At 50.7% G+C, this 22,182-nt stretch overlaps 1 protein-coding gene across 3 annotated transcripts in view; it reads right to left on the bottom strand.

Moving 5' to 3' along the window:
* Positions 1–22,182, bottom strand: part of TRIM9 (tripartite motif containing 9) — a 69,419-nt gene that overhangs the window by 8,233 nt on the left and 39,004 nt on the right. For 2 of the 3 annotated variants that reach the window (XM_054286877.1, XM_054286879.1), the window contains exons 4-8: positions 14,025–14,135; positions 12,503–12,656; positions 9,125–9,282; positions 6,707–6,845; positions 1,759–1,947 (exon numbers count right to left, since the gene is read on the bottom strand). In XM_054286877.1, coding sequence (XP_054142852.1) covers positions 1,759–1,947; positions 6,707–6,845; positions 9,125–9,282; positions 12,503–12,656; positions 14,025–14,135 — 751 coding nt within the window. The remainder of the gene's footprint in view (positions 1–1,758; positions 1,948–6,706; positions 6,846–9,124; positions 9,283–12,502; positions 12,657–14,024; positions 14,136–22,182) is intronic. The other variant, XM_054286878.1, reaches the window with a different exon arrangement.

Raw genomic sequence — 22,182 nt, 5'->3', positions numbered from 1 at the left:
AGGGCGCTGGATTTTAGGGCCAGCCCTGCCCAGCTCTGTGCCTGGATTTTAGGGCCAGCCCTGCCCAGCTCTGTGCCTGGTCTCCCGCTCCTGCCCTGGGTGTTGGTGGGAAGGCGCCTGGCTGTGGTTGTGCTCCGTGCTGTGCCAAGAGGCTCCTCCTGAGGCTGCTTTAATGAATCCTGCCCCGTGTCCCGACTCCAGCACCGCTCCTCCAGGGCTCCGCGCATCGCTGCGCTCCAGCCGCTCATGAGGGACACACAGACCCTGTTGTGGCTGTCAGCACCCCGATTTTCCCTGTCCCCCCACCCCAGAGTGGGGCTGCAGAAGGTGCAAGGTGCACACACGGGTTTGGCTCACGGGCAGCACGGGAGGGTCCCGGGACCCCGGACACAAAGGAAGGAACGTCCGTAACAAAACAGCGTTGGAAGCCATCAGCTCACAGCAGCACGATGAGAAATCAAACACAAAAAGCACAAAGAAAAGAAAGTTTGCAGGGTCCTCCCCACCCCACCCTGGTTATTCTGGCAAGGGTCATGCTGCAGCATTCCTCATTCCGTGTTATGGGATGGAAGTCAAACAATCGGGGGCCCCCATTCTTCCAGGGCTTCCACCAGAGAAAGCTGGGAATGATCGCCTCCTTTGGAGCTGTGTAAATCCAGAGTGGTGGAAGAATCAGGGCCCAGGATCTTTAGCAACAGAAGATGTGCAAAGATTGGTTAGAAAACAGCTCTGAGAGATCCCTGTGGCTCCTTTCTGGCTGCCCAAATCCATCCCTCACTGTGCCTGAGCTGCCCCCATCCCAGCACAGCCCACGGTTCTGGGCACATGGATCGAGCTCGTGTGGGGCTGCCGGGCCACAGAGGCAGCACAGGACAGGGGTGGTGTCCTCTGCTCTGCAGGAAACAGGGCCTTGGGATGGGCACATCTGGGGTTGGAAAAGCCGAGCCCAGTGCTCAAAGCTGAGCAGAAGAGAGCCCACGTCTCCAGGCCCTAAGTCGGGCTGTGAGCCGGAATCACAGAATCCCAAACTGGTTTGGGTTGGAGGGGACAGAAATCAATCACCTCATTCCACAAATCACCTCATTCCACACCCCTGATGTGGGCAGGGACACCTTCCACCATTCCAGGCTGCTCCAACCTGGCCTGGGACAGACACTCCAGGGATGGGGAGTCCTCAGTCTCTCTGAGCAACAAGCCAGAGCCTGTGTCCAGACTCGCTTCTTTCCTAAGAGGGGTCTAGATTTAACCAACCAAACTCATTTCACAGACCAAATCTCCCAGCAGAGGCTGTGTTTCCTGGTTGTGCTCAGAAAGGAAAGCTTGGGGATATTCCCTCAGGTTTCACCCAGGGAATGCCTTTTCTGATTAACCCTTGACACAAGCTCAACACAAACCAGAAATGAGGAATCTTCTAGAGGAAAGTGTCCCTGCCCATACCAGGAGGTTGGAAGCTTTAAGGTCCCTTCTAACCCAACCCATTCAGGGATTTCTGATCACCAAAGGGCTCAGCCTTGCCAAGAGCAGCACCCAGGTAAGGAATGACTGTGCTGCTCCATCAGCCCACACCTGAAACACCCCAGGAGAAGCAACCACTGACCCCGCTGGGTGGCAGGAGCAGGCCACTGACAAACAGAAAGAATTCCCACTGCCATTCTGCATGTCATGGCAAAAACAAACACAACAGAACAGAACAAACAGAGAGTTTGGAGATGCCCAGAAGCACAGACCAAGAGGCAAGGCCAGAGGCGCTCAGCTCACCGGCTGAATTCAGGGACTGTAAGGAGGAATGCAAGCTCAGCTGGTGGGCCGAAGATCTTAGCTCAAAGTAGGATCTCCCCGAGAAGCTGGGTTGCAGGTTAAGGGTGGAGGAGAAAGGACTCATTCTACGAAGCTGCGATCTTTCCAAAGGCACTGGGAAAGGGAGGGTCTGCTCTTCTGACTGCGTGTCTAAACGTAAGATCAAGGCAAACTGCACATCAGACACGGGCTCTCTGCTGCTGGGCACAGAGCAGCAAACAGGTCCCTGAGAGGTCCCTGAGGAATGGCTGGTGCTGGGCAGCCCACAGAGACCCTTCAGGGCAGCCTGGCAGCAAGGAAAACAAGTTCATCTTCCAAAGTGTCCCCGTGACAAATTCAAAAATTCTACTGGTTTTCTGTAAAGGGGGAGGGTTCTGCATCTCTTCACAGTAATGCACCTAAAAGAATCCACAGGTTACCATGCACACGTCCCACCGTGCTTTAACACATCCCAAACCTTTTCCCAGGGGTGGGAAACCCAGCTGGTGACATTTTGCAGGGCTGTGCTAAGCTCCAGCACCCTAAGAACCACCAAGCACCCACCTTACTCAAGGGTTGTTCGGGAGGTTGTGTTCTTGGTATCCCTTTGTACCTGTCAAAACACATCTGAGCCTTACAGCAAGAATTCAACCTGTGGCATTCACAGCAAAAATGATGTCAGAGCAGAGGGAACCTCTGGGGTCATTGGTTCCTGTTCCCTGCTACCACAGTCACCTCCCACAGTTTCTTCCCTGACCTCTTCCAGGGTTGTGTTAACATGAAAATGTAGAATCCACCATCCACACACACTCACACTGCATCCCCCAGCCTTCCCAGCTCTGCTGTGAGAATGGATTGAGCTGGGAATTGTGTGAAAACAGATAAAAAAGGGAACATTTCCTTGCATGGTGGTTGTAACTTCTGCAATTCGCTGCTGCTGCTCTTGCCCAGGCTGTGGAAGCAAAGGGTGTCAGTGGGGTCAGAGGAGAGAAATTATTGCACAACAGCCAATAAACAGAGCTCAAAGTTTGTTTATTAGTTTAGCTTCTAACCCTACCAGGAGTGAGAGTAACTACTACCACGAGTGGCTGTGCTCATGGCTCTCCCTGATTAACCCCTCACATCCCTGAGGCTCCCTGCAGGCTGGTCCCCCTGGGGCTGCTCACCCTTTAAAAACCCTGGTTGCTGCTCAGGGTCACTCCATGGATGGTCAGGAATTTAAAGCTGGGCTCCAGATGAGGAGCTGGGCTTGAAAGAAAAGGTTCTGGTGCTTGGCTTGGCTGGGGAAGGGAGGAGGGAGCTCTGGCTTCGAGAGAAGCCTGGGAGGAACTGCTGAGCTCCATTTCTTCATCTCCACCTGGTCCTTCATCCTGACACCCAGAGCATGGAAAGAGGTCAGCAGGGGTCTGGCCAGAGGCCAGGAAATCTGCAGGATGAGGGAAAAGCAGGAGAGCAGGGGCTGCCCAGCTCAGGGAGGAGGCTGGGAGAGAGCCCAGGGCAGCCAAGCAGAGCTGACACCAGCCAAGCTCTGGGACATGTCTGTGCCCTGGGGCACCTTGGGAACTTCCAGATTCACTTCCCAGCCCACAGCTGAGCTTCATTCAGGTGCTGGAGAAACAGAGGTTAAGGCAGAGCCTTGGGCCAAGATGTGACAGAGCCACCCCCAGGGGTTGTGTGGAACAGCCCCAAATCAGCTCAGGAGGGGACAGAGTCCAAGGCAAGGACGTCACCTCCCACCCTGCTGCCCCTTGGCAGTGCTGGGGACAGGGATCTCCATCCCGGGGAAGCCCCAGCACACGGAAGGGCTCAGGAGCTCAGACCTTCTCCCAGCCAGGAATCACCTTGTCCTGCTGGTGGCACCAAGGACCAGCTCTGAAGAGTGACCTGCCACAGTTTCCCTGGGGATGAGCAGAAGGTGCCTCTCCCAAGGGCTGGGCAGATGTTCCTGCTGCAGATTCCTGCCTGTGCTGCCTTCCCATGGGATTTTCCACCTGGCAATTGCTGTGGCTGTTTGCCTGGGCAGCACCCCCAGAGCCCCAGACCCATCCCCTTCTTCTCATCCTGGTTCTCTTCAGATGCTGAACCCTGCAAGGCCTTCTGCTCCCCACTACCCTCTGCTCACAGAAAGCAGAGGAAAAGCTTCAGTTCCCTTCCACAGGCTGCAGACAAAGATCTCATGGGCCAGAGCTGGAAACCAGCTCTTCAATGCCAGAATTCCTCAGAGCCACTTAGAGCAGGACAGCCAGAGATTCAGAGCAGTTCAGAGAGATTCTCTCTTCACATCCAGCCTGTCCCTTTTTTGTCCTCTCTTCCCACACAACCACTTTGCAGGAAGCTGCAGAGCTTGGCTGAAGGGAAAAGCTCAGCCTACTTCAGACAAAATAGCTCTTAAGAAGGGCTGATGGTGCTCTAAAAGCCAGGAATAAAAGCCCAAGCCAGGGCTCCTTTCACAGGCACTGGGATATCCGGAAGCTGCACACACAGATGTGATTTATTTCTCTTTCAATCCCAAAGAGCTCAGGCAGCCTCTAAGAGCACAAAATGCTCCAGGCCCGTTTGACTTTTTCTCCCTGCTCTTTTTTTTTGTGCTGGAATAACAAATGCAAGAGCTCATTCAAGTGAAAAGGCTGAATGAATGCAGCCAAGGAGATGGAACTTCTCCTTGGTGGCACAGCCCTGCTGGGACCACAAGCAGCTATTTTCTCCCAGATTCCTTTGTATTTTGGAGCTTGGCTCAAGGTGGGAACACCTCTGAGAGGCAATCAAAGCTGGGAAGATCATAGAGGGGACCCTGTCAACTCCTGGCTGGGACACCTTAAAGCCCAGCTGGTTTTGATGAGGAAATTGTGCCTCAAATGTGTCGTGTGAGGCACAAAGGAGATGAGAAGTCACAGCTCTGCTGTCTCCTGCTAAGGCTGGCGTGGGAGCTGTTGACCTTCAGGCTTTGGGAGCCGTCCTGGCCAACCTGGCACGGGGCTGGATGCAGCTCATCCCCTCCCTGGATCTCCAGAGGAACTCCTGCAGCTCCTGTGCTGCTGGTGCTCAGTTTGCAAACAGGCACTGAGGTGTCTCTGACAGATGTGCCAAGGCCCCTGTGCTGTGCTGTGCCCTCCCTGCCTCTCCTGTGAGAAGTTTGTCACAGTTTTGCTGTCTGCTCTAGCTCTGAGTGAATCCCATTCCTGGCTGACCTGCCCTTTCCAAACTGGAATGGTGATCTGCAGGCAGCAGGGGAAACTAGCTTAATTTCTCTAAGAGAAACAAGCTTGCTCTGCTTTTGTCTTCTATTTTTCCAGCAAAAATCCCATTTTCCTCCTTGCTGAAAGCCCCCAGGGCTGCTCTGTGGCTCTCCCCTTCCTTCCACCCCCAGCAGTCCCATGATCTGTGTGTGCTCCCCTCTGATCCCAGCTGCCAGCCAGCTGGGTGCTGCTGTCAAAAACCCTCACACGGCTTGGAAAAGAGAGATTTTCATCTGGGAGCAAGGAAAAGGGATTGCAGCGAGCGTGGAGAGCTCCCACAGAAGGGATTTGTGCCTGCAGGGGGCTGATCCCTGCCCAGCTGCAGCTCCCCACTCCCACGCCGGAGCCAGCCCCGCCACTCTCCACCTGCACGGCAGGAATAAACCAATTTTCCACCATGGATTAAGTGCCTGCTGTGACAAATGTACTTAAAGGCAGGCAGGGAGATCCCTCTGCAGCCTGCAAGGGAGGGTTTAATACTCAGAGTGGGTGTGGGGGCGATGCAGACGATGCTGCAGGGCTCCTGTGCTTCCATGGCTCTGGAAGGACACCAGGACACCAAAACACTGCTCCATGGCTCTGGAAGGACACCAGGACACCAAAACACTGCTCCATGGCCCCTCTGCTCCTGCCTGCCCTGCCAGGCCTGGATCCTGTGCTCATGGCTTTGTGCAGGAGCAGTGCTGGCAGTGCTTTGCTTTAAATGGGCCCCAATGGGAGCATCTGAGCTTTGCTTTGGTGTCACATCACCCCAAATTTGAACACCTCCCTTCCCAGAGAGCAGCAGGCACAACTTCCCAAGGACCGGTCCTGAGAAACCTCAGGGAAGGAGAGAAAACAATTCTTATCTCTATTCACTGCTCCTGTTGTTTTTGCACATGTGGAATGTGTCAGGAAGATTGTTTACCTGAAGGGATTTGGTAATTGGGCTCTGGTGATGGTTGTTTGTGTTAATTAACCAATCACTCCAAGCTGTGTCCTGGCTGGCTCAGACAGCCACGGGTTTTTCTTTAGTATAATATAAAACATAAGTACAGTTTTCTTTAGCATGGTATCTGTTTAGTATGTCATTTAGTATAGTATTAATAATACATTAGTATTAGTAATATAGAATCTATATAATATATTCTATATTACTAATACTATTCTATAATATGGAATAATTATAGATATATTAGTATTAGTAATATAGAATCTATATAATATATTCTGTATTACTAATACTATTCTATAATATAGAGTAATTACATATATTAGTATTAGTAATATAGAATATATATTATATTTTCTGTATTACTAATACTATTCTATAATACAGAATAATTATACATATTAGTAATATAGAATATATATTATATTTTCTGTATTACTAATACTTTTCTATAATACAGAATAATTATATATTTATTAGTATTAGCAATATAGAATAGCTTAATTGTTCAGCACTCTGAACCATGGAGTCAGACCCAGTCACTCCCAGCCCTCGGGGTGTCCCTGCACTCCACACTCCCCCCGTGCCTCCCCAGAGAGCACAGGAAAGGGCTGGGAGGGAGCTGCTGGCTCTGCTGGAGGCTCCTGCCCCAGCTGTGCCCAGCTGTGCCCGGGTCAGCGCTGGTGCTGCTGCAGGGCTGGCCCAGGGTGGGCAGCAGGAGCCGGGCTGGGCTCTCCCGGGCCGTGTCCAGGCCGGTCCTTACCCTCGGAAGTCTGCAGCACCAGGGTCTTGCTGTAGGGGCTGACTCCTGACTTGTTGAAGGCCTTGACACGGGCACTGTAGGTGCTGTTGAAGTGCAGCCCATCCACTGTGCACATGGTCTCCTTGCCCACGTACACCTCCTGCAAGAGACGGCTCCTGTCAGTGCCAGGGGTGGCAATGCCACTGACACACTGCATGAAAAATCCCTTTGCTAGGATCTGTTCTCCTGAGAGGCCTCAGAAATGACATGTAAGCAATGGTTATCTGCTGCTGTGGAATGCAACAGGGGCATCTGTGATTGGTCTCATGTGGTTGTTTTTAATTAATGGCCAATCACAGCCCAGCTGTCTCTGACTCTCTGGTCAGTCACAAGATTTTATCATCATTCCTTTCTATTCCTTTCCTTTGAAGTCTTCTGATGAAATCCTTTCTTCTATTCTTTTCGTATAGTTTTAATATATAATATACTTTTAATATAATATATTAATTAATATAATATAATATGTTAATATATAATATACTATAATATACTATACTATACTATAATATACAATAATAATATAATATACAATAATATACTATAATAAAATAGTGTAATATTTTGTAATGTAACGTTATGATATGATATAATGTAATATAATATAATATAATATAATATAATATAATATAATATAATATAATATAATATAATATAATATATCAGCCTTCTGAAACACGGAGTCAGATCCTCATCTCTTCCCCCCTGGGACCCCTGTGAGCCCCCCCCCCAGGGAACAGCCTGGCACGCCTTGGGGGGCACAGGGGAGGGCTGAGGCTGAGCAAGGTGGGGTTTGTTCCCTGGGCTGCAGCACCAGCAGGAGCTGGGGGGTTCTGCCCCTATGCTCTGCTCAGCTGGGATCCCACATGGAACTCTGTCCCCAGATCTGGGGTACAACATCGGGAGGATGTGGAGCTGCTGGAGAGAGTCCAGAGGAATCCATGGAGCTGCTCCAGGGCTGGAGCCAGGCTGGGAGAGCTGGGAATGTTCCCCTGGAGAGGAGAAGGCTCCAGGGAGAGCTCAGAGCCCCTGGCAGGGCCTGAAGGGGCTCCAGGAGAGCTGCAGAGGGACTGGGGACAAGGGATGGAGGGACAGGAGCCAGGGAATGGCTCCCAGTGCCAGAGGGCAGCGATGGATGGATTTTGGGGATGAATATTACCAGCAGCAAGCACTGACCTTGCTCTCCCCACACCCATCCTGCTGCTCCCTTTCCTGCAGGTCCCACCCCTGAGCTCATTGTGGGTGAATTCAGAGTGCACTGGGCTGCTCCTGTGCCTGCCCTCCGTGGATGTGAACACGCCAGGATAATTATTGGCGTGTTGGATCAGAGAAAAATCATATTTTAATTGTGTAATTACAGCAATTTAAAAGCCCTCAGGCCTTAAACACCTCTGCTTGCTGGCAGCTGGCAAACCATGAGGCTTTCATGGCAATTAGCATGCCTCGCATGAAATATTCAGCAGCCTAAAAATATGGATTTTATGGAATGGTTTGGATTGGAATGGACCTTAAAAACCATCTTGTTCCACTATTGCCATGGGCAGGGACACCTCCCACTATCCCAGGCTGCTCTGAGCCCTGTCCAACCTGGCCTTGGACACTGCCGGGGATCCAGGGGCAGCCACAGCTGCTCTGGGTAACAAGAGCTTCAAACTTTGAGTTTCCAAGCCAAGGTGGCCACTGGAAAGGCATTTACACCCCCTCAAATCACCCTGTACCCCAAAACCCCACTGTGTGTCTGCACCATCTGCTTCCCTGGGCAACCCAGCAGGGAAGACAGGACCTAAAAAAATAGTATGAGGATAAATCTTGTGGCAGGGAATCCCAGGAGGCAGAACCCCTCAAATCCTGTGAAAGGGAATCCCTGGGAGCAGAACATCCCCCCAATCCCATGGCAGGGAATCCCTGGAGGCAGAACATCCCCAAATACTGTCTCAGGAATCCCTAGAGGCAGAACATCCCCCAGATCCTGTGAAAGGGAATCCCTGGAGCTGGAACACCCCCATAAATCCCATGGCAGGGAATGCCTGGAGGCAGAACATCCCCAAATCCTGTGAAAGGGAATCCCTGGAGGCAGAACATCCCCCAAATCCCACGACAGGGAATCCCTGGAGGCAGAACATCCCTAAATCCTGTGTCAGAGAATCCCTGGAAGCAGAACATCCCCCCAGTGCTGTTGCAGGGAATCCCTGGACGCAGAACATCCCCCGAATCTTGTCTCAGGAGTCCCTGGAGGCAGAACATCCCCAAATCCCATGGCAGGGAATCCCTGGAGGCAGAACATCCCCAAATCCCATGGCAGGGAATCCCTGGGGGCAGAACATCCCCACAAATCCTGTTGCAGGCAATCCCTGGAGGCAGAGCCCCGTCCCAGACACGCACCCTGAACTGGCCGCCGTTGCCATCGTCCAGCTCCAGGATGTAGCCCTCCACCTGCACGGTGGACAGCGGCGGCTGCTTCCAGGACAGCGTGGCGCTGTTGTTGTGGGTGCAGCACTCCTCCAGCTGCAGGATCGGCGGCGCCGGCACTGGGGACGACACTAATCACCAATTAGTGCAATTAGTGCGACCCCAGGGGAAGCAGGGTGCAGGTCCTGCCTGGGTGGGACGGCAGCAGAAAGGATTTTTCTCCCCCTGAATTCCTCCCCCCTGCCAGCCTGGTGAAGCTTTTCTGCTTTCTTCCCATTTTCTAATTGATTTTGGGGAATTATGGCAGCACAACGTGTCTGTTTTGAGCTGCCTGGACCTTTCATGCAGCCAGTCCCAAAGCTGGGACAAATCTCCCAAAGGTTCTGGACTTATCTACAGCTCTGCTTTTCCCTTCAATAAATCCACTGCAACAAAACTGGGGGGGCTGAGCACCCCCCTTGGCTGCCATCAGCTGCACAGGGGACAGAAAGGAGTGCCAGGGATTTTCCTGCTGTGTTTGGGCATCTCCACATGTGTCCCACAGCACACTCCTGCTCTGAAAAGCACGGGAAGAGTGATAGGGACACATCTCTCATCCACCATTCTCATCCTCACTGCCCAAAGTGACAAGAGCCACTGGAAGCAGACATGGAGGAGCCAAGGATGCCTGGGAAAAAGCTGGATTTGCTCAGCATTCCCTCTCTGTGACTCCTCCACCCCCTGGGCTGCATCCTCCAGGCTGGCAGAGGGTGTGGGATGTTTTGGGACTGTTCTTTATGGAGGCCTCAGGTGCTGCCCTCCCTCCCCTGGTGCTGTGACACAGATTTGGGATGCAAACCCAACCTTCTGCAAGTCTGCAAAACCAACAGCTGATTTGCACAGCCAGGCTGAGCTGGGAGGAAGAGGAGGAGGAGGGATTTGATAAGAGGCGGGTGGGCGGCTGAACCAGCAGCAGATTTGCTCTTATTAATTAAAAATAACCCTCTGGGCTAAATTGCAGGAAGGGAGGGCAGGAACACAGGGGTGTGAAACAGCAATCCAGCCCTCCCTGGGTTTGCTATCCAAAAATATTCCTGACATTTCAGATGAACAGCCTGGCTAAGAAGGAGCCAGCACGGGCAGCTCCTCACTGCCACCAGCACCATCAGCTGAGGATGCTCCTTGAGGTGACAGAGAACAGTGTGGCCAAAATCCTGCCTGTCCCTGTCCCCTGAGACACCCTGGGCTGTGCAGACAGCTCCTGGGCCAGCAGTTCCAGCTGTGGTGGGGTGAAGAGCAGTGCCAGAGCTGCAGCTGGCTGGTGGCTGAAGGTCCAGGCCAGGCTCAGTGTCCCCCTGAGCCTCCCTGTGTCACAGCCCCTCTGCAGCTCTGTCAGCTTCCCTGGGCTTCCCAAACCCCAAATTCCTCATGGGCTGCAGCAGCCCTTGGTGGGACAGGAGAAGGAGCACAGAGCTAAGGGGGAACAGCAAGGAAATAGAGAAAAATAGAACTGGAACAGAATAGAATAGAATAGAATAGAATAGAATAGAATAGAATAGAACAGAACAGAATAGAATAGAATAGAATGCCAAAATGATGATCTAAACCAACAGGGAGGTGAGGGAGGGAGGGCAGAGGCCAGGCTAGGTGACCTGGCTCTGTTTGCAGGGACATCTGCTCTGTGACAGATGCTGCTGAGCACGGGGATGTGAGGAGAGGTTTGGGAAAAGCCTTGTGCTGCTCTCAAAAGAGGGGTCCCGACCTGCAGAGCACTTTTCAATGCACTAATAACTTTGTCAGAGCACTTTTTAATGCACTAGTTAATTTTTAATGCAGTAGGAGTGCTTTTCCAGGCAAAGCCAAACCCCTGGCACCCTGCTCTGGCACACAGATGCCCAGGGAGGCAAAACCCACAGGAATGGGCACAACTCTGGGTCTGGGGTGCCCAGCCCTGCTGGGAGGTTGTTGGATTAGGCCCTTTTCTGACCCAGAGATGGGGCAACTGATAGGTATTTTAAAACTTTAATTCCATGTTCAGTCTCATGAGAAGGGTGAGACAATACCGATGTTATAATTCACACCATCACAATCAGAAGACAACTATTTCCTAATTACAATACACTCTTAAGTGTTTCTTGGCCTATCAGCCTTTGCCACACCATGCTGTAAATGCCTTAAAGCCAATCATCTAAAATTACCCCTTGTGGGTCCTACTACAATACACCTTTTATAGTTCTCCAAAGTATTTAGTTTAATTAGTTTAATTTGCAAAGCCAGCCTTTGAAATTTGTTTTTAGTTCTATTTTTCTCTTAACAATCTTTGTCTTACTCTACAGCATTTCTAAGTCAGCATTTCCTATCTCCAGGTTTCCATACAGATGCACTCTATGACAGCCTTCTGTTAAACTCTGAGAATTCTCTATGAATTAATATCTTACAGGAGGTGAGAAACTCTCCTTTTCTGCCCTTCCCCTAGCATGGCAGCTCCCAGCAGGAGCAGAGCTGAGCTTTGGGAAGTGTCCTGGATTGCCAAACAAACTGTTTTCTGTTTGCCATCTGTGTGGCACTTGTTTTCTGTTCATTGGGCAGTTTTCCTTATCTCTTCCACAATCACTCCTCCCTCTGGGGAGACACCTGCTGATAACAGCTGTTGAATGTCCCTGCATGGCTGATAAGAACTACAGCAGCCCATTGGGAGATGTGAGCCCAGAGGGAGGAGCCAAGCATTCCTGCCTGGATATAATCTGGAGATTCTGGAACACCAGCCAAGCATTCCTGCCTGGATATAATCTGGAGATTCTGGAACACCAGCCAAGCATTCCTACCCGGATATAATCTGGAGATTCTGGAACACCAGCCAAGCATTCCTGCCTGGATATAATCTGGAGATTCTGGAACACCAGCCAAGCATTCCTGCCTGGGTATAATCTGGAGATTCTGGAACACCAGCACGGCTTCTCCACTGGATTCCCCAGAGGATTTCCCTCTTCCCCTGGATCTCCAGAGGAAGACTGCACCCTTCTCCAGGATCCCTGCTCCAGCAGAACCAGCCCTGACACTGCAGGAGGGCTGAGCCACAATTCCAATGGGACTGCTGCCAACAGCCTGACCCACAGGGTGTCAGGTTGGGTTCTGACTCTGGCAGTGTTGGTTTGGTTTACTGCATTGTTTATTTTATCCTTTTATTTTCTTCCCTATTAAAGAACTGTTATTCCTGCTTCCCTATTTTTGCCTGAGAGCCCCTTAATTTCAAATTTATAACAATTTGGAGGGAGGAGGTTTACATTCTCCATTTCAGGGGCGGCTCCTGCCCTCCTTAGCAGACCCCTGGCTTTCCAAACCCAGGCAGGAAGGCACTGGAAGGATCCTTACCTTTCATCTGCACGAAGTCCAGCTGGTGGATGGACTGGAGCAGAGGGGCATTGTCCAGGTTCAGGTCGAAGTCCGTGGTCATGCGGGGGGTGAGCGTCCCCTTGCCCCACTGATCCTCGGTCATGTGCACCCTCCTGATGAGAGCATCTGAGATCTGCAGGGCAGGAGCAGCCTCAGCTGCTGTTGGGGTGTCCCATGCCTTGTCCCCACCCTGCTGTCCCCGTCCCTCTGCCTCCCAGGCTGAAGGGTGGGATGTCACACGAGGTTTCCAGCATCACCCTTCCCTGCAGACTGGGCTGGAGGAGGAACCCTGGAGTGCTGGGTGCTATTTAATGGCAGGGTTTTGTGCTAAAGTGTTGGAAAACCCCAGTTTTAAAGATATGGGGTAACTGAGAGGCGTTTTACAAGATTTTATCCCCTTATCAGTCTCATAGAAGGGTGAGGCACAAGAGTTGTAAAACTCAACGCCATTCCATCAGAAGCCAACCTATTGCCTTATAAATGTTTTTCAGCCTATGAGCTTTTGCCTCACAACGCTGCTAATACTTCACCCCAATCACCTAATTACTTTTCCCCACAATGCGTCTCTCACAGTCCTAATTCTCTAAAATATCTGGTCTTTTTGCAAGACCATAATTTGAAACTTGTCTCTAGTTCAGTCTCTCTCTTAGCAATGTCATCTTTACTCCATGGCCTTTCTAAGCCAGCACACCTCATCTCAGATTTGCACACAGGTGTACAAGGCTGTGTGAGCTTTCTGCCAGGTTTTGAGAATCCTTTACAAATCCTTTTTTCACAGCAAAGGGAGCCCAGGAATGCCTGGTGTGTTGGTGTCTCAGTGGAGAGACAGGAGCACGGTGTGATCCCTGCTCCAGAGATGCACCATCCACCCCCTGCTCCATTCTTCTTGAGAGGAATGGTGGATTTGTCTTTCCAAACAAGCTGTGGGTCTGCTGGTAGATAAAACCAGCATTGGGAGATAAAAGAAACAATGGGAAGGATTCCACTGATTGTGAATGGAAAAATATATTTGCCTTTAGAAATAAACTTTAGGTTTGCTGATAAATGAAATTAGACATTGAAAGATGAAATAAACAATGGGGAAGAAAAACCCTTAAATTATGTAAGAATTAAAAATTAAAAGGGAGGGTTATACATTAGAGGGGAATCTCTGGTATCAGGTGTTTTGGGAAGTCTGTACCTCAGAAATGGGGAAGAGAGAAGGGAAATGCAGCCAGGAAACTGGGATAAAAAGGAGGCTGTATCCTCCAAAAATGTGAGGGATCCTAGGGGAATGCCCCATGGCCTCTCCCTTTATTTGAATAGAGCCAAAGGACTGCTCTGTCTCCTTTTTGGACATAAACCTCTGGTGTTTGTGGATTAATTTTCCTGACACTCTCCTCCAGAGATGTCCCTGCCCTGCTGTGAACGAGGAGCTGACCAGAGGCAGATCCTGGATTTCATGGTGCCATTTCCCCTGGAGCAGCCCCAGCCCTGCAGCACCCCCAGGCCCCAGCCTGACCTGCAGGAAGCCACTGGGGTCGTTCTCCTTGATGACCTCCAGGCAATATTCCATCAGCCCCGTGGTCTGGCGCAGCTTCACCGTGCAGTGTGAGATCTGGTCCCTCACCACCTGCAGGGGACAAGGACAACAGGGTCACCAGGGCTGGCCCACACTCACACACCGGGCTCCAGACCCTTCAGAACCTGGGGAACAACAGTGTAGAATCACAGGAAGTTTTTAAGGTCCCTTCCAACCCAAAAGAATCGTGTTCCATCCCCTTCCATGGCAGGGACACCTTGCACCATCCCAGGTTGCTCCAAGCCCTGCCCAACCTGGCCTTGGCCACTGCCAGGGATGGGGAATCCACAATTTCTCAGGGCAACCTGTTCTAACAAGCTTTGTTCAGCCCAAAATCATCATTAACACACATAATTATTCAAAGCAGGAGGGCAGCTCCATGCCCTGCCTTTAATTAAGCCAGCTTCCAAATGGCAGCTGGTGAGCTCCATGCCAAGCAAATGCCAACGTCCATGGATCCAGAGCTGCCCTATCCATCCCTGGGCATGCAGCCATGTTGTGGGGCTGGCTCTGGGGCAGCTGCACTCATGAGGATGAGGAGTGACCCTGGCAGCTGCTCTTTGCCAGAGGGATGAACACGTCACCTCCCACAGCTCCATCCCTGAGGATGTGTTTGAGATGCTCAGCAGCTGCAGGGACAATGCTGCAGAATTCCCTTTTTGTTTTTCTCCACAGACTGGGGATGAGCTCTGAGGGAAAGGAGATAAATAAATAAAATAAATCCAAGCTCAGCCTGGATTGGGGCTGCCCAAGCTCCACATTAAGGCACCTCTAGCACTCACAGCTCCTTCCCCAAGGAATCACATCCCAGCATCCCAAGGGTGAGGTTTGCTGGTGCCTCAGGGCTCTGCTGACCTTCCCTGAAGCACAGCAAGGAGCAGAGGGCCCAGGCTGGATGCCACAAGGATTTATTTGGATGCCACAAGGATTATTTTTATTTATTTATTTGAAGCTGGCTGCTCCTTCACGCTGAATCCTGCAGGTCCAGGATTTCACTGGCAGAGCAGCTCAGGAAGAAAGATTTTATTTTTGGATGAATGTGCTCAAGTGCTCACAGAAGATTTTTTATTTTCTACTCGTGGAAGAGCTTTAAAAAGCTGTGTACAGCCCTCCACTGGCACTGAACAAAGCTGTGAGCTCTGTGGAGTGTTACAGCGAGGATGAGCTGTGAGGATGAGCTTGGCAGCTGCAGCCAGATGGGAAAAGCTGCAATAAACAGGGATGAATGTTGTATATGTGGGGTTCCCAGATGAAGGAAGGAATGAGGAATTTGACTCCATGATCTTAGAAGGCAAATTTCTTGTTTTGTGATATAATATATAAAATAAAATAATATATAGATTTTAATATAAAATCTATGCAAATATATAAGTTTTTATATATAAAATAATACACATAATATTTTATTATTATGTATATGTAATATATAATATAATATAATACATATTATATTATATTATATTATATTATATTATACAGAAAGGATACTTACAGAAGGGTAGAAAGATACTAATGAAAACTTATGACTCTTTCTAGAACCTCCACACAGCTTGACCTTGATTGGTCATTAAGTTAAAACAATTCACATAAAACCAATAAAAAAAAAATCACCTGTTGGATAAACAATCTCCAACCACATTCCAAAGCAGCAAAACACAAGAGAAGCAAATGAAATAATATTGTTTTCCTTTTTCTCTGAGGCTTCTCAGCTTCCTAGGAGAAAAATCCTGGGCAAAAGGATTTTTCCAAAAAATATGAGTGCCGCAGATGGACATTCCTGGGAGCTCAGTGCCTGCTGCTCCTCCTGCCAGCACTGCTGTCTGAGGGATGGGCAGGGGAAAGGAAGCACAGTGAGGGAACCTGTGAGTCCTGCAGGGCCATCAGTGCCATCACGTGTTGGTTAATTAAAATTTAATCACCTCTACTTAATCACCCTGCAGGAAGAAAAGTATTACCAGCCTTGCAGCTTAGAAGCAAAGATTCCTTCAGGTTGGAAAAGCCCTCAAAGACCACCCAGGATGACTGTCCCCCCAGGACTGCCCTGCTGGAACCCTGGGAATTGCTGAGAATTTCAGATTTCTGTGCTCACAGGCTGTGACCCCCAAGAGAACACTGCAGTGACCTGAGACTGTAGAAAAAGCTTCCAGAATGGAATGACAGAACTGAGATTATGGGTGTGGAGTTTGAATACAAGTGTGTAACATCACAGAGTAAAAAACGTAGAGCTTAAAGTTTTAGAATGTAGTAATATATATATATATAAATATATAAAATGTAGTAATATATATATATAATGTAGTAATACATAATGTATAAAATATAATTTTTTATATATATATATATATATATATACATAAAAAACAAGATAGAAGTTTTAAAGCAGAAGCTAATCCTTTTTCTTCACCTTCTTCTTCATAAGTTTAGGTAATATTGTGTAATTGATAAAAATGTCCATATTGTGGGACATGAGTAGTTAGTCATTAAGTTAAAAGTAAAAAAAATTTAAGTATCATTACTTAATTAAACAGTTTAGCCTTAAAAGGCCTTGTAGAGAGAAAGATATGACTCCATTTTTAATGTGTTAGAGTGCTGTAGAACTCAGGGTTTGTGAGACTTTGACATAGATAAGAACCTATAAACATCTGAGTTCAAACACATCTCACACTATTAACCACAACCTTAACAAAAAAAAAAAAAAGAAAAAAAACCCAAACCAAAACCACAAAAAAAAAAACCCCACAAAAAAACCCACCAAAAAACCAAAACAACCCCCCCCCAAAAAAACTCCAAAAAACAAAAAAACAACAACAACAAAAAAAGGAAACAAAGAATCCACATTGACTCAAGTCCTCAGGTCCACACGAATTTTAAATCCCTCCAGGCATGGAGATCTTGAGCACCTGTGTCAGGGCTGGACAAACCTTTCCATGAATAAATTTTCCCTAATACCCAATCCAAACCTTCCCCTGGTGCATGTTGAGGCTGTTCCCTTTCATCCTGTTCCCTGGGAGATCTGCGACAACACAGCTTGTGTGAAATGCCATTAAATGCCACTCTCCAGAAGAGCTGCAGATTTTTAGGGAGCAGCCATTCCTCGCTGCTTTCAGCAATGCCAGGCTGTGGCAGAGGGAGGAAGGGATGCAGGGTGGACAGGGCAGCAGAGGGAGCTCCCCTATTGCTCCTCTGGCCCTGGACACTGTCCAGAGGCTGGTGGAGATGCTCTGACACAGAGCTGGACCTGCACAGGCTGGGTTTGGCTCAAACACTGCTCTTGTTAGACAGGGGAGTTCATTCAATTCCAGTTTGTGACGCTTGAGTGCACTGGAACAGCTCTGCTGGCGTGAATCACACAATTCCAGGGTGGAATCACACAATTCCAGGATGGTTTGGATGGGAAAGGATCTATAAAAGCCACCCAGTGCCACCCCTGCCATGGCAGGGACACCTCCCACTGTCCCAGGGTGCCCCGATGTCCAGCCTGGCCTTGGGCACTGCCAGGGATGCAGGGGCAGCCACAGCTGCTCTGGCAATTCCAGCCCAGCCAGGAATTGCCAATTCCCAATCTCCCACCCATCCCTGCCCTCTGGCACTGGCAGCCATTCCCTGGCTCCTGTCCCTCCATCCCTTGTCCCCAGTCCCTCTCCAGCTCTCCTGGAGCCCCTTCAGGCCCTGCAAGGGTAAAGCAGAGCCAACAGCAGCTCCTGGGGATCCCATTCCCACCCTGACCTTCCTGAAAGAGGGCAAGCCCCTGGATTTCCCTTCTCAGTCCCCCAGGACAGGATCCAGAAGGTGCAAAGCAGCTTTTTGGCTTTGTGTGACCCCTCCATGCTCAGAACTTGTCTGCCCCTGGAAGGGTTTTTGCCTGTGTGGATTTTGGATCTCCCAGCTGCAGACCATGAGATAAAACCAATCTGTGGGGTCCAGCCCTGCTGTCAGAGCTCATCCTGGCTGCACCAGCCATGGCAGAGGCAGGATTTGCACTCCCTGCCTGCTGGGAAGGGGATCCCATGTGGAATGCCTGGAAAAGCCACCCCGACCCCTCTGTGGGGAAATGCACGTGCCACTGGGAAGGCAGCAAAGATGGGATTGCTACACCAATCTTCTTATCTTCTTTGCAGCTTAAATCTCTGTCTGTTTTGCCCAGGATAATGAATTTGTGAACCTCTCCCTGCTGGAGCTGCTGCTTTCCAAGGATTTCCAGCACAATTGCCATCTGCTGCCTCCAGGAAACAGCATTTGCTGGGTGAAGACATAATAAAAGCTTTTTTTTTTCCTATTAAGGTGGTCAAAGACCAGAAAGAAAGAGGCTCCAGCAGCAGAGACACTCCAAACTCCCAGAGCAGCCTTTTCCAGGTGAATCCAAAGCTGCAGCCCTGTCCCAGCCTTTCTCTAACTCTGATCCCCTCAGGGATCCAGCATCACCCATCTGGAGAACCAGGGCATAAAACAACATTTTAATTTCACCATTTCTTCAGCACAAAAGCCAAAAGCAGAAATCCAAGTTGCCTTCACCAGCACCAAAGTGCTTTTAAGGCAAATAAAAAGGATTTTTGGTTGGGGCTTTAAAGAAGAAATGGGATGCACACAGGGCAGGAGGATTCCATCAGTCACTTTGATCAGTAAAATTAAAGGTCTTAGAAATAAGACATCAACATCTCTCACACATTTGAAGGCCTGGTCTAAACCCAGTGGGGTCACCAAAGCTAAAATATTTCCCATGTGGCATGAAGCCACTTGAATCCCGTGATTCCTAAGCCACAGAACGCTGGGATTCTCCTCATGCAGGAGGGATTTGTACTCCCTGGGACCCCAGAAATGCAGAGTTTGCTGGTGGAGGGAGCTGGAAGGGAAATCTGGGGGTTCCTCTGCCTTGGATTTGTGCAAGAGCCTGTGCTGGGCTGAGGGGCAGCTTTGGGGCCAGGAGGGACTCCCAGGAAAACCTGGCACATCCACAGGGGTTTGAACACATCCAGGATGGTGATCCCACTGCTGGCCTGGAAATCCATCTCCATGAAGAAATTTTCCCTCACATCAATCTAAATCTGCCCTGAAGCACCTTGAGGCTGTTTCCCTTTGCTCAGAGAAGAGACTGAGCCCAGCCTGGCTCAGATTTTGGGGGGATTTGGGAAGCTCCACACATTTTTTTTGGTGGTAATTTTTCACCAAATACCAATTTCCCCCCCTTTAAGTGCTAAATAAAGCGACAGCCAGAATCTGGCTGCTAATTCCAGCCTATAAAAGGGGTTTTTGTGCACTCACAGCACTCCACAACAACCTTAAAATAGGACAGTTCCTTCAAGAGCTTTTCTTCCCTGAGATGGCATTAACTATAATTTACATTTTAATTTTAATACAGCTCCTAGAAGGCAATAACATCTCCACTTAAGTGTCCTCCTCCTTTTTCAAGTGCTTGGGTGGATAACAGACTTCAAGGCACTCAACCTTCCCAGTGCCTGGGGTGAGTCCTGCTGGGAATGTCACACGGAGGACACAGATGGAATGTCACCCTCCTCACCCTGGCTCACCTGCACGGCCAGATAGAAAAATCCCAGCTGGAAAACCCCCAGGAGAGACCCTGGTGAGGTTCTGAGTGTGCAGAACCCCACAGCCAGAGCTTTTTCCAGGTGGGTGCTCCCATGGTGACTCAGGAGAGGGGCTGGGAAAGCAGAGCTGCAGTGCTGGCACCTCCAGGAACCTGATCCAACAGGGAACACCTGGTTCCACTGGGAAATCCTGACTGAAACCCTGAAGAAGGAGCAGCATTTCACCCATGGAGAGGCAGTGCCATGGACAGAAAGCCTTGGGGAGTGTTTTGTGCCATGTGCTCTCCTGGGAAACGCGGCAAACGGCAGCCTGGAGAAATCATGGAGCAAACCTGGAGCAAAGGCATCCCATGGCCTGAAAAAGACTGGAATGGTTCACAATGCTGCTGAGAGCTTCAAGAGGAGCACCCAGAGCTCAGCCTGTGTGTGCGGTGGGCTGAGGAGAGATTTCTTCCAGGGACAGCACTCTGTGTGCCCTGCACAAACCTGCCCAAGCTGGAGGACATCACCCACTGCTCCTCTGGAAACCAGGCCCAGCACTGGGAAGGACACACAAGGAGGAGCTGCCCCGGCCCCAGGGCTCCTCCAGATGTTGGGTTTTAAAGCCCAGCTTCTCATTCTTGAGTAGCTGAAAGCTGCAGAAGGGCAGGGAGATGTCCTTTCCCAGCTGGTGTCCTCACAGACCTCTCCCTGCTCTGCAGCAATTAATTAGTGCTGGCCCAGAGTCAGGCCTGGATCTGTGCCTGCCTCCATGGAATGTGTGTCAGGGCAAGGCAGGGCAGCCCCAAAGCCAAACCCACCCCAAATCCCGGCGCCAGCCACACAAGGATGGGAACTGGGGCTGGGAACGTGTCCTGAGAGGTGCCTGGGGCCCTGTGCCAGGGCTCTGTGCCCTGTGCTTCTCCTGCTCCCTCCATCCCACGGTGCCAGGATGGCCAAAATCCCACTGGGCAGGAGCAGCAGCCCAGGGAGACTCCAGGACAGGAGCCAGGACACGGTGGCTCCGTCCCGGCTGGGACCTGGAAGGGCTCCCTGGCACTGCCAAGGCTCTCTGGGCACTCATCTCCCAGGGGAAGATGCTCCAGGACAGGGCAGTGACAAGGGGACACACAGGAGAGGCCTCCTGTGGGAAAGGTCCCATCCCAAGTGGCCAAAGTGTCCTGTGCTGATGGGAACACCGGCCAGGACAGACCCCACAGCCCTGCAGGGCCCTCCCTGCTCACAGCCCCACCAAAGCACAGCCCAGGAGGTGACCTCCTGCTTCTCTGCAGATGGAAATGGGCCCTGGGTCACCTCAGAGTGAGTGGAGATCACTGCAGCTTCACCCACTGCAGGGAGAAGTTTAGATGAGCCATGAGGAAGGAGTTCCTGGCTGGGAGGGAGGAAGGCCCTTGAATGGAATTCCCAGAGCAGCTGTGGCTGCCCCTGGATCCCTGGAATGTCCCTGGACAGGGCTTGGAGCAGCCTGGGACAGTGGGAGGTGTCCCTGCCATGGCAGGGGTGGCACTGGATAGGATTTAAGGTCCCTTCCAACCCAAACCATTCCATGGTTCTGATTCTGCCTGGATGAGGCCCAGGTGCCACATCTGCCAGGGCAGCACAGAGCCCTTCCTGCCCTTCCCTCAGCACGTGGAGCTGGGGAGCTCCAGGGCTAATTTAGGAGCCCAGTCACAAACCCAGGGGCTGCTTCTTGCTTTAAGGACCAGGCCTGGGCAGTGACAAAGCCCAGATGATAACGAGGGTGGGTGGGGTGGGATGGAGGACATGGAACAGGAACAAGATCCATGGATAGGACAGAACAAGCAGTGGGATGGAGATCCATGGAGAGAACAAGCAGTGGGATGGACATCCATGAATGGAACAGAACAGGCAGTGCTATGCAGATCCATGGACAGGAATAAGCAGTGGGATGCAGATCCATGGACAGGAACAAGCAGTGGGATGCAGATCCATGGACAGGAATAAGCAGTGGGATGCAGATCCATGGACAGGAACAAGCAGTGGGATGCAGATCCATGGACAGGACAGGAACAAGCAGTGGGATGCAGATCCATGGATGGGAGCAAACAGGGGGATGCAGATCCATGGATGGGAGCAAACAGGGGGATGCAGATCCGTTCCCTCAGCCAAAGCCTCTGTGGGTTGTGCTGAGCAGGGAAATTGCTTTGTGCTGCCTGCCTTTGTGAGAGTTTAATTAACCATGCCCTGAAGGGGACGAGGGACAGGGAGCCCACCAGGCACTGGGGGTCCCTCTGTGCTGGGGCTGTTTGGGGCTGTGCTTTGTTGCTGGCAGTGAGCACTGATGGTCCCACAAAGCTGCCATTGTCCCTGTCCTGTGGAAATGTCCTCGTGCTGCCCATGGTGTGCATGCAGACAGGACCGGTGGCCTTCACCCTCGTTTTAGGCAGCTCCAGGAATCCCCCTGGCAGCTCCTGGGTGGCCCAAAGCAAAGTCAAGGACAGAGAAGGACAGAACACTGAAATGACCTCGGCAGAGGAGTCCTAAATGTGGTGTGACACCCCTCAGCTGGACTCCATCACTGATGGCCAGGGTGC

This window comes from Melozone crissalis, unplaced genomic scaffold (assembly GCF_028551555.1).
Source record: "Melozone crissalis strain CALT ecotype California unplaced genomic scaffold, PUWL_Pcris_2 ptg000056l_1, whole genome shotgun sequence".
In the NCBI taxonomy this organism is placed as follows: Eukaryota; Metazoa; Chordata; class Aves; order Passeriformes; family Passerellidae; genus Melozone; species Melozone crissalis.
This window is presented reverse-complemented; position numbering and strand designations above follow the sequence as displayed.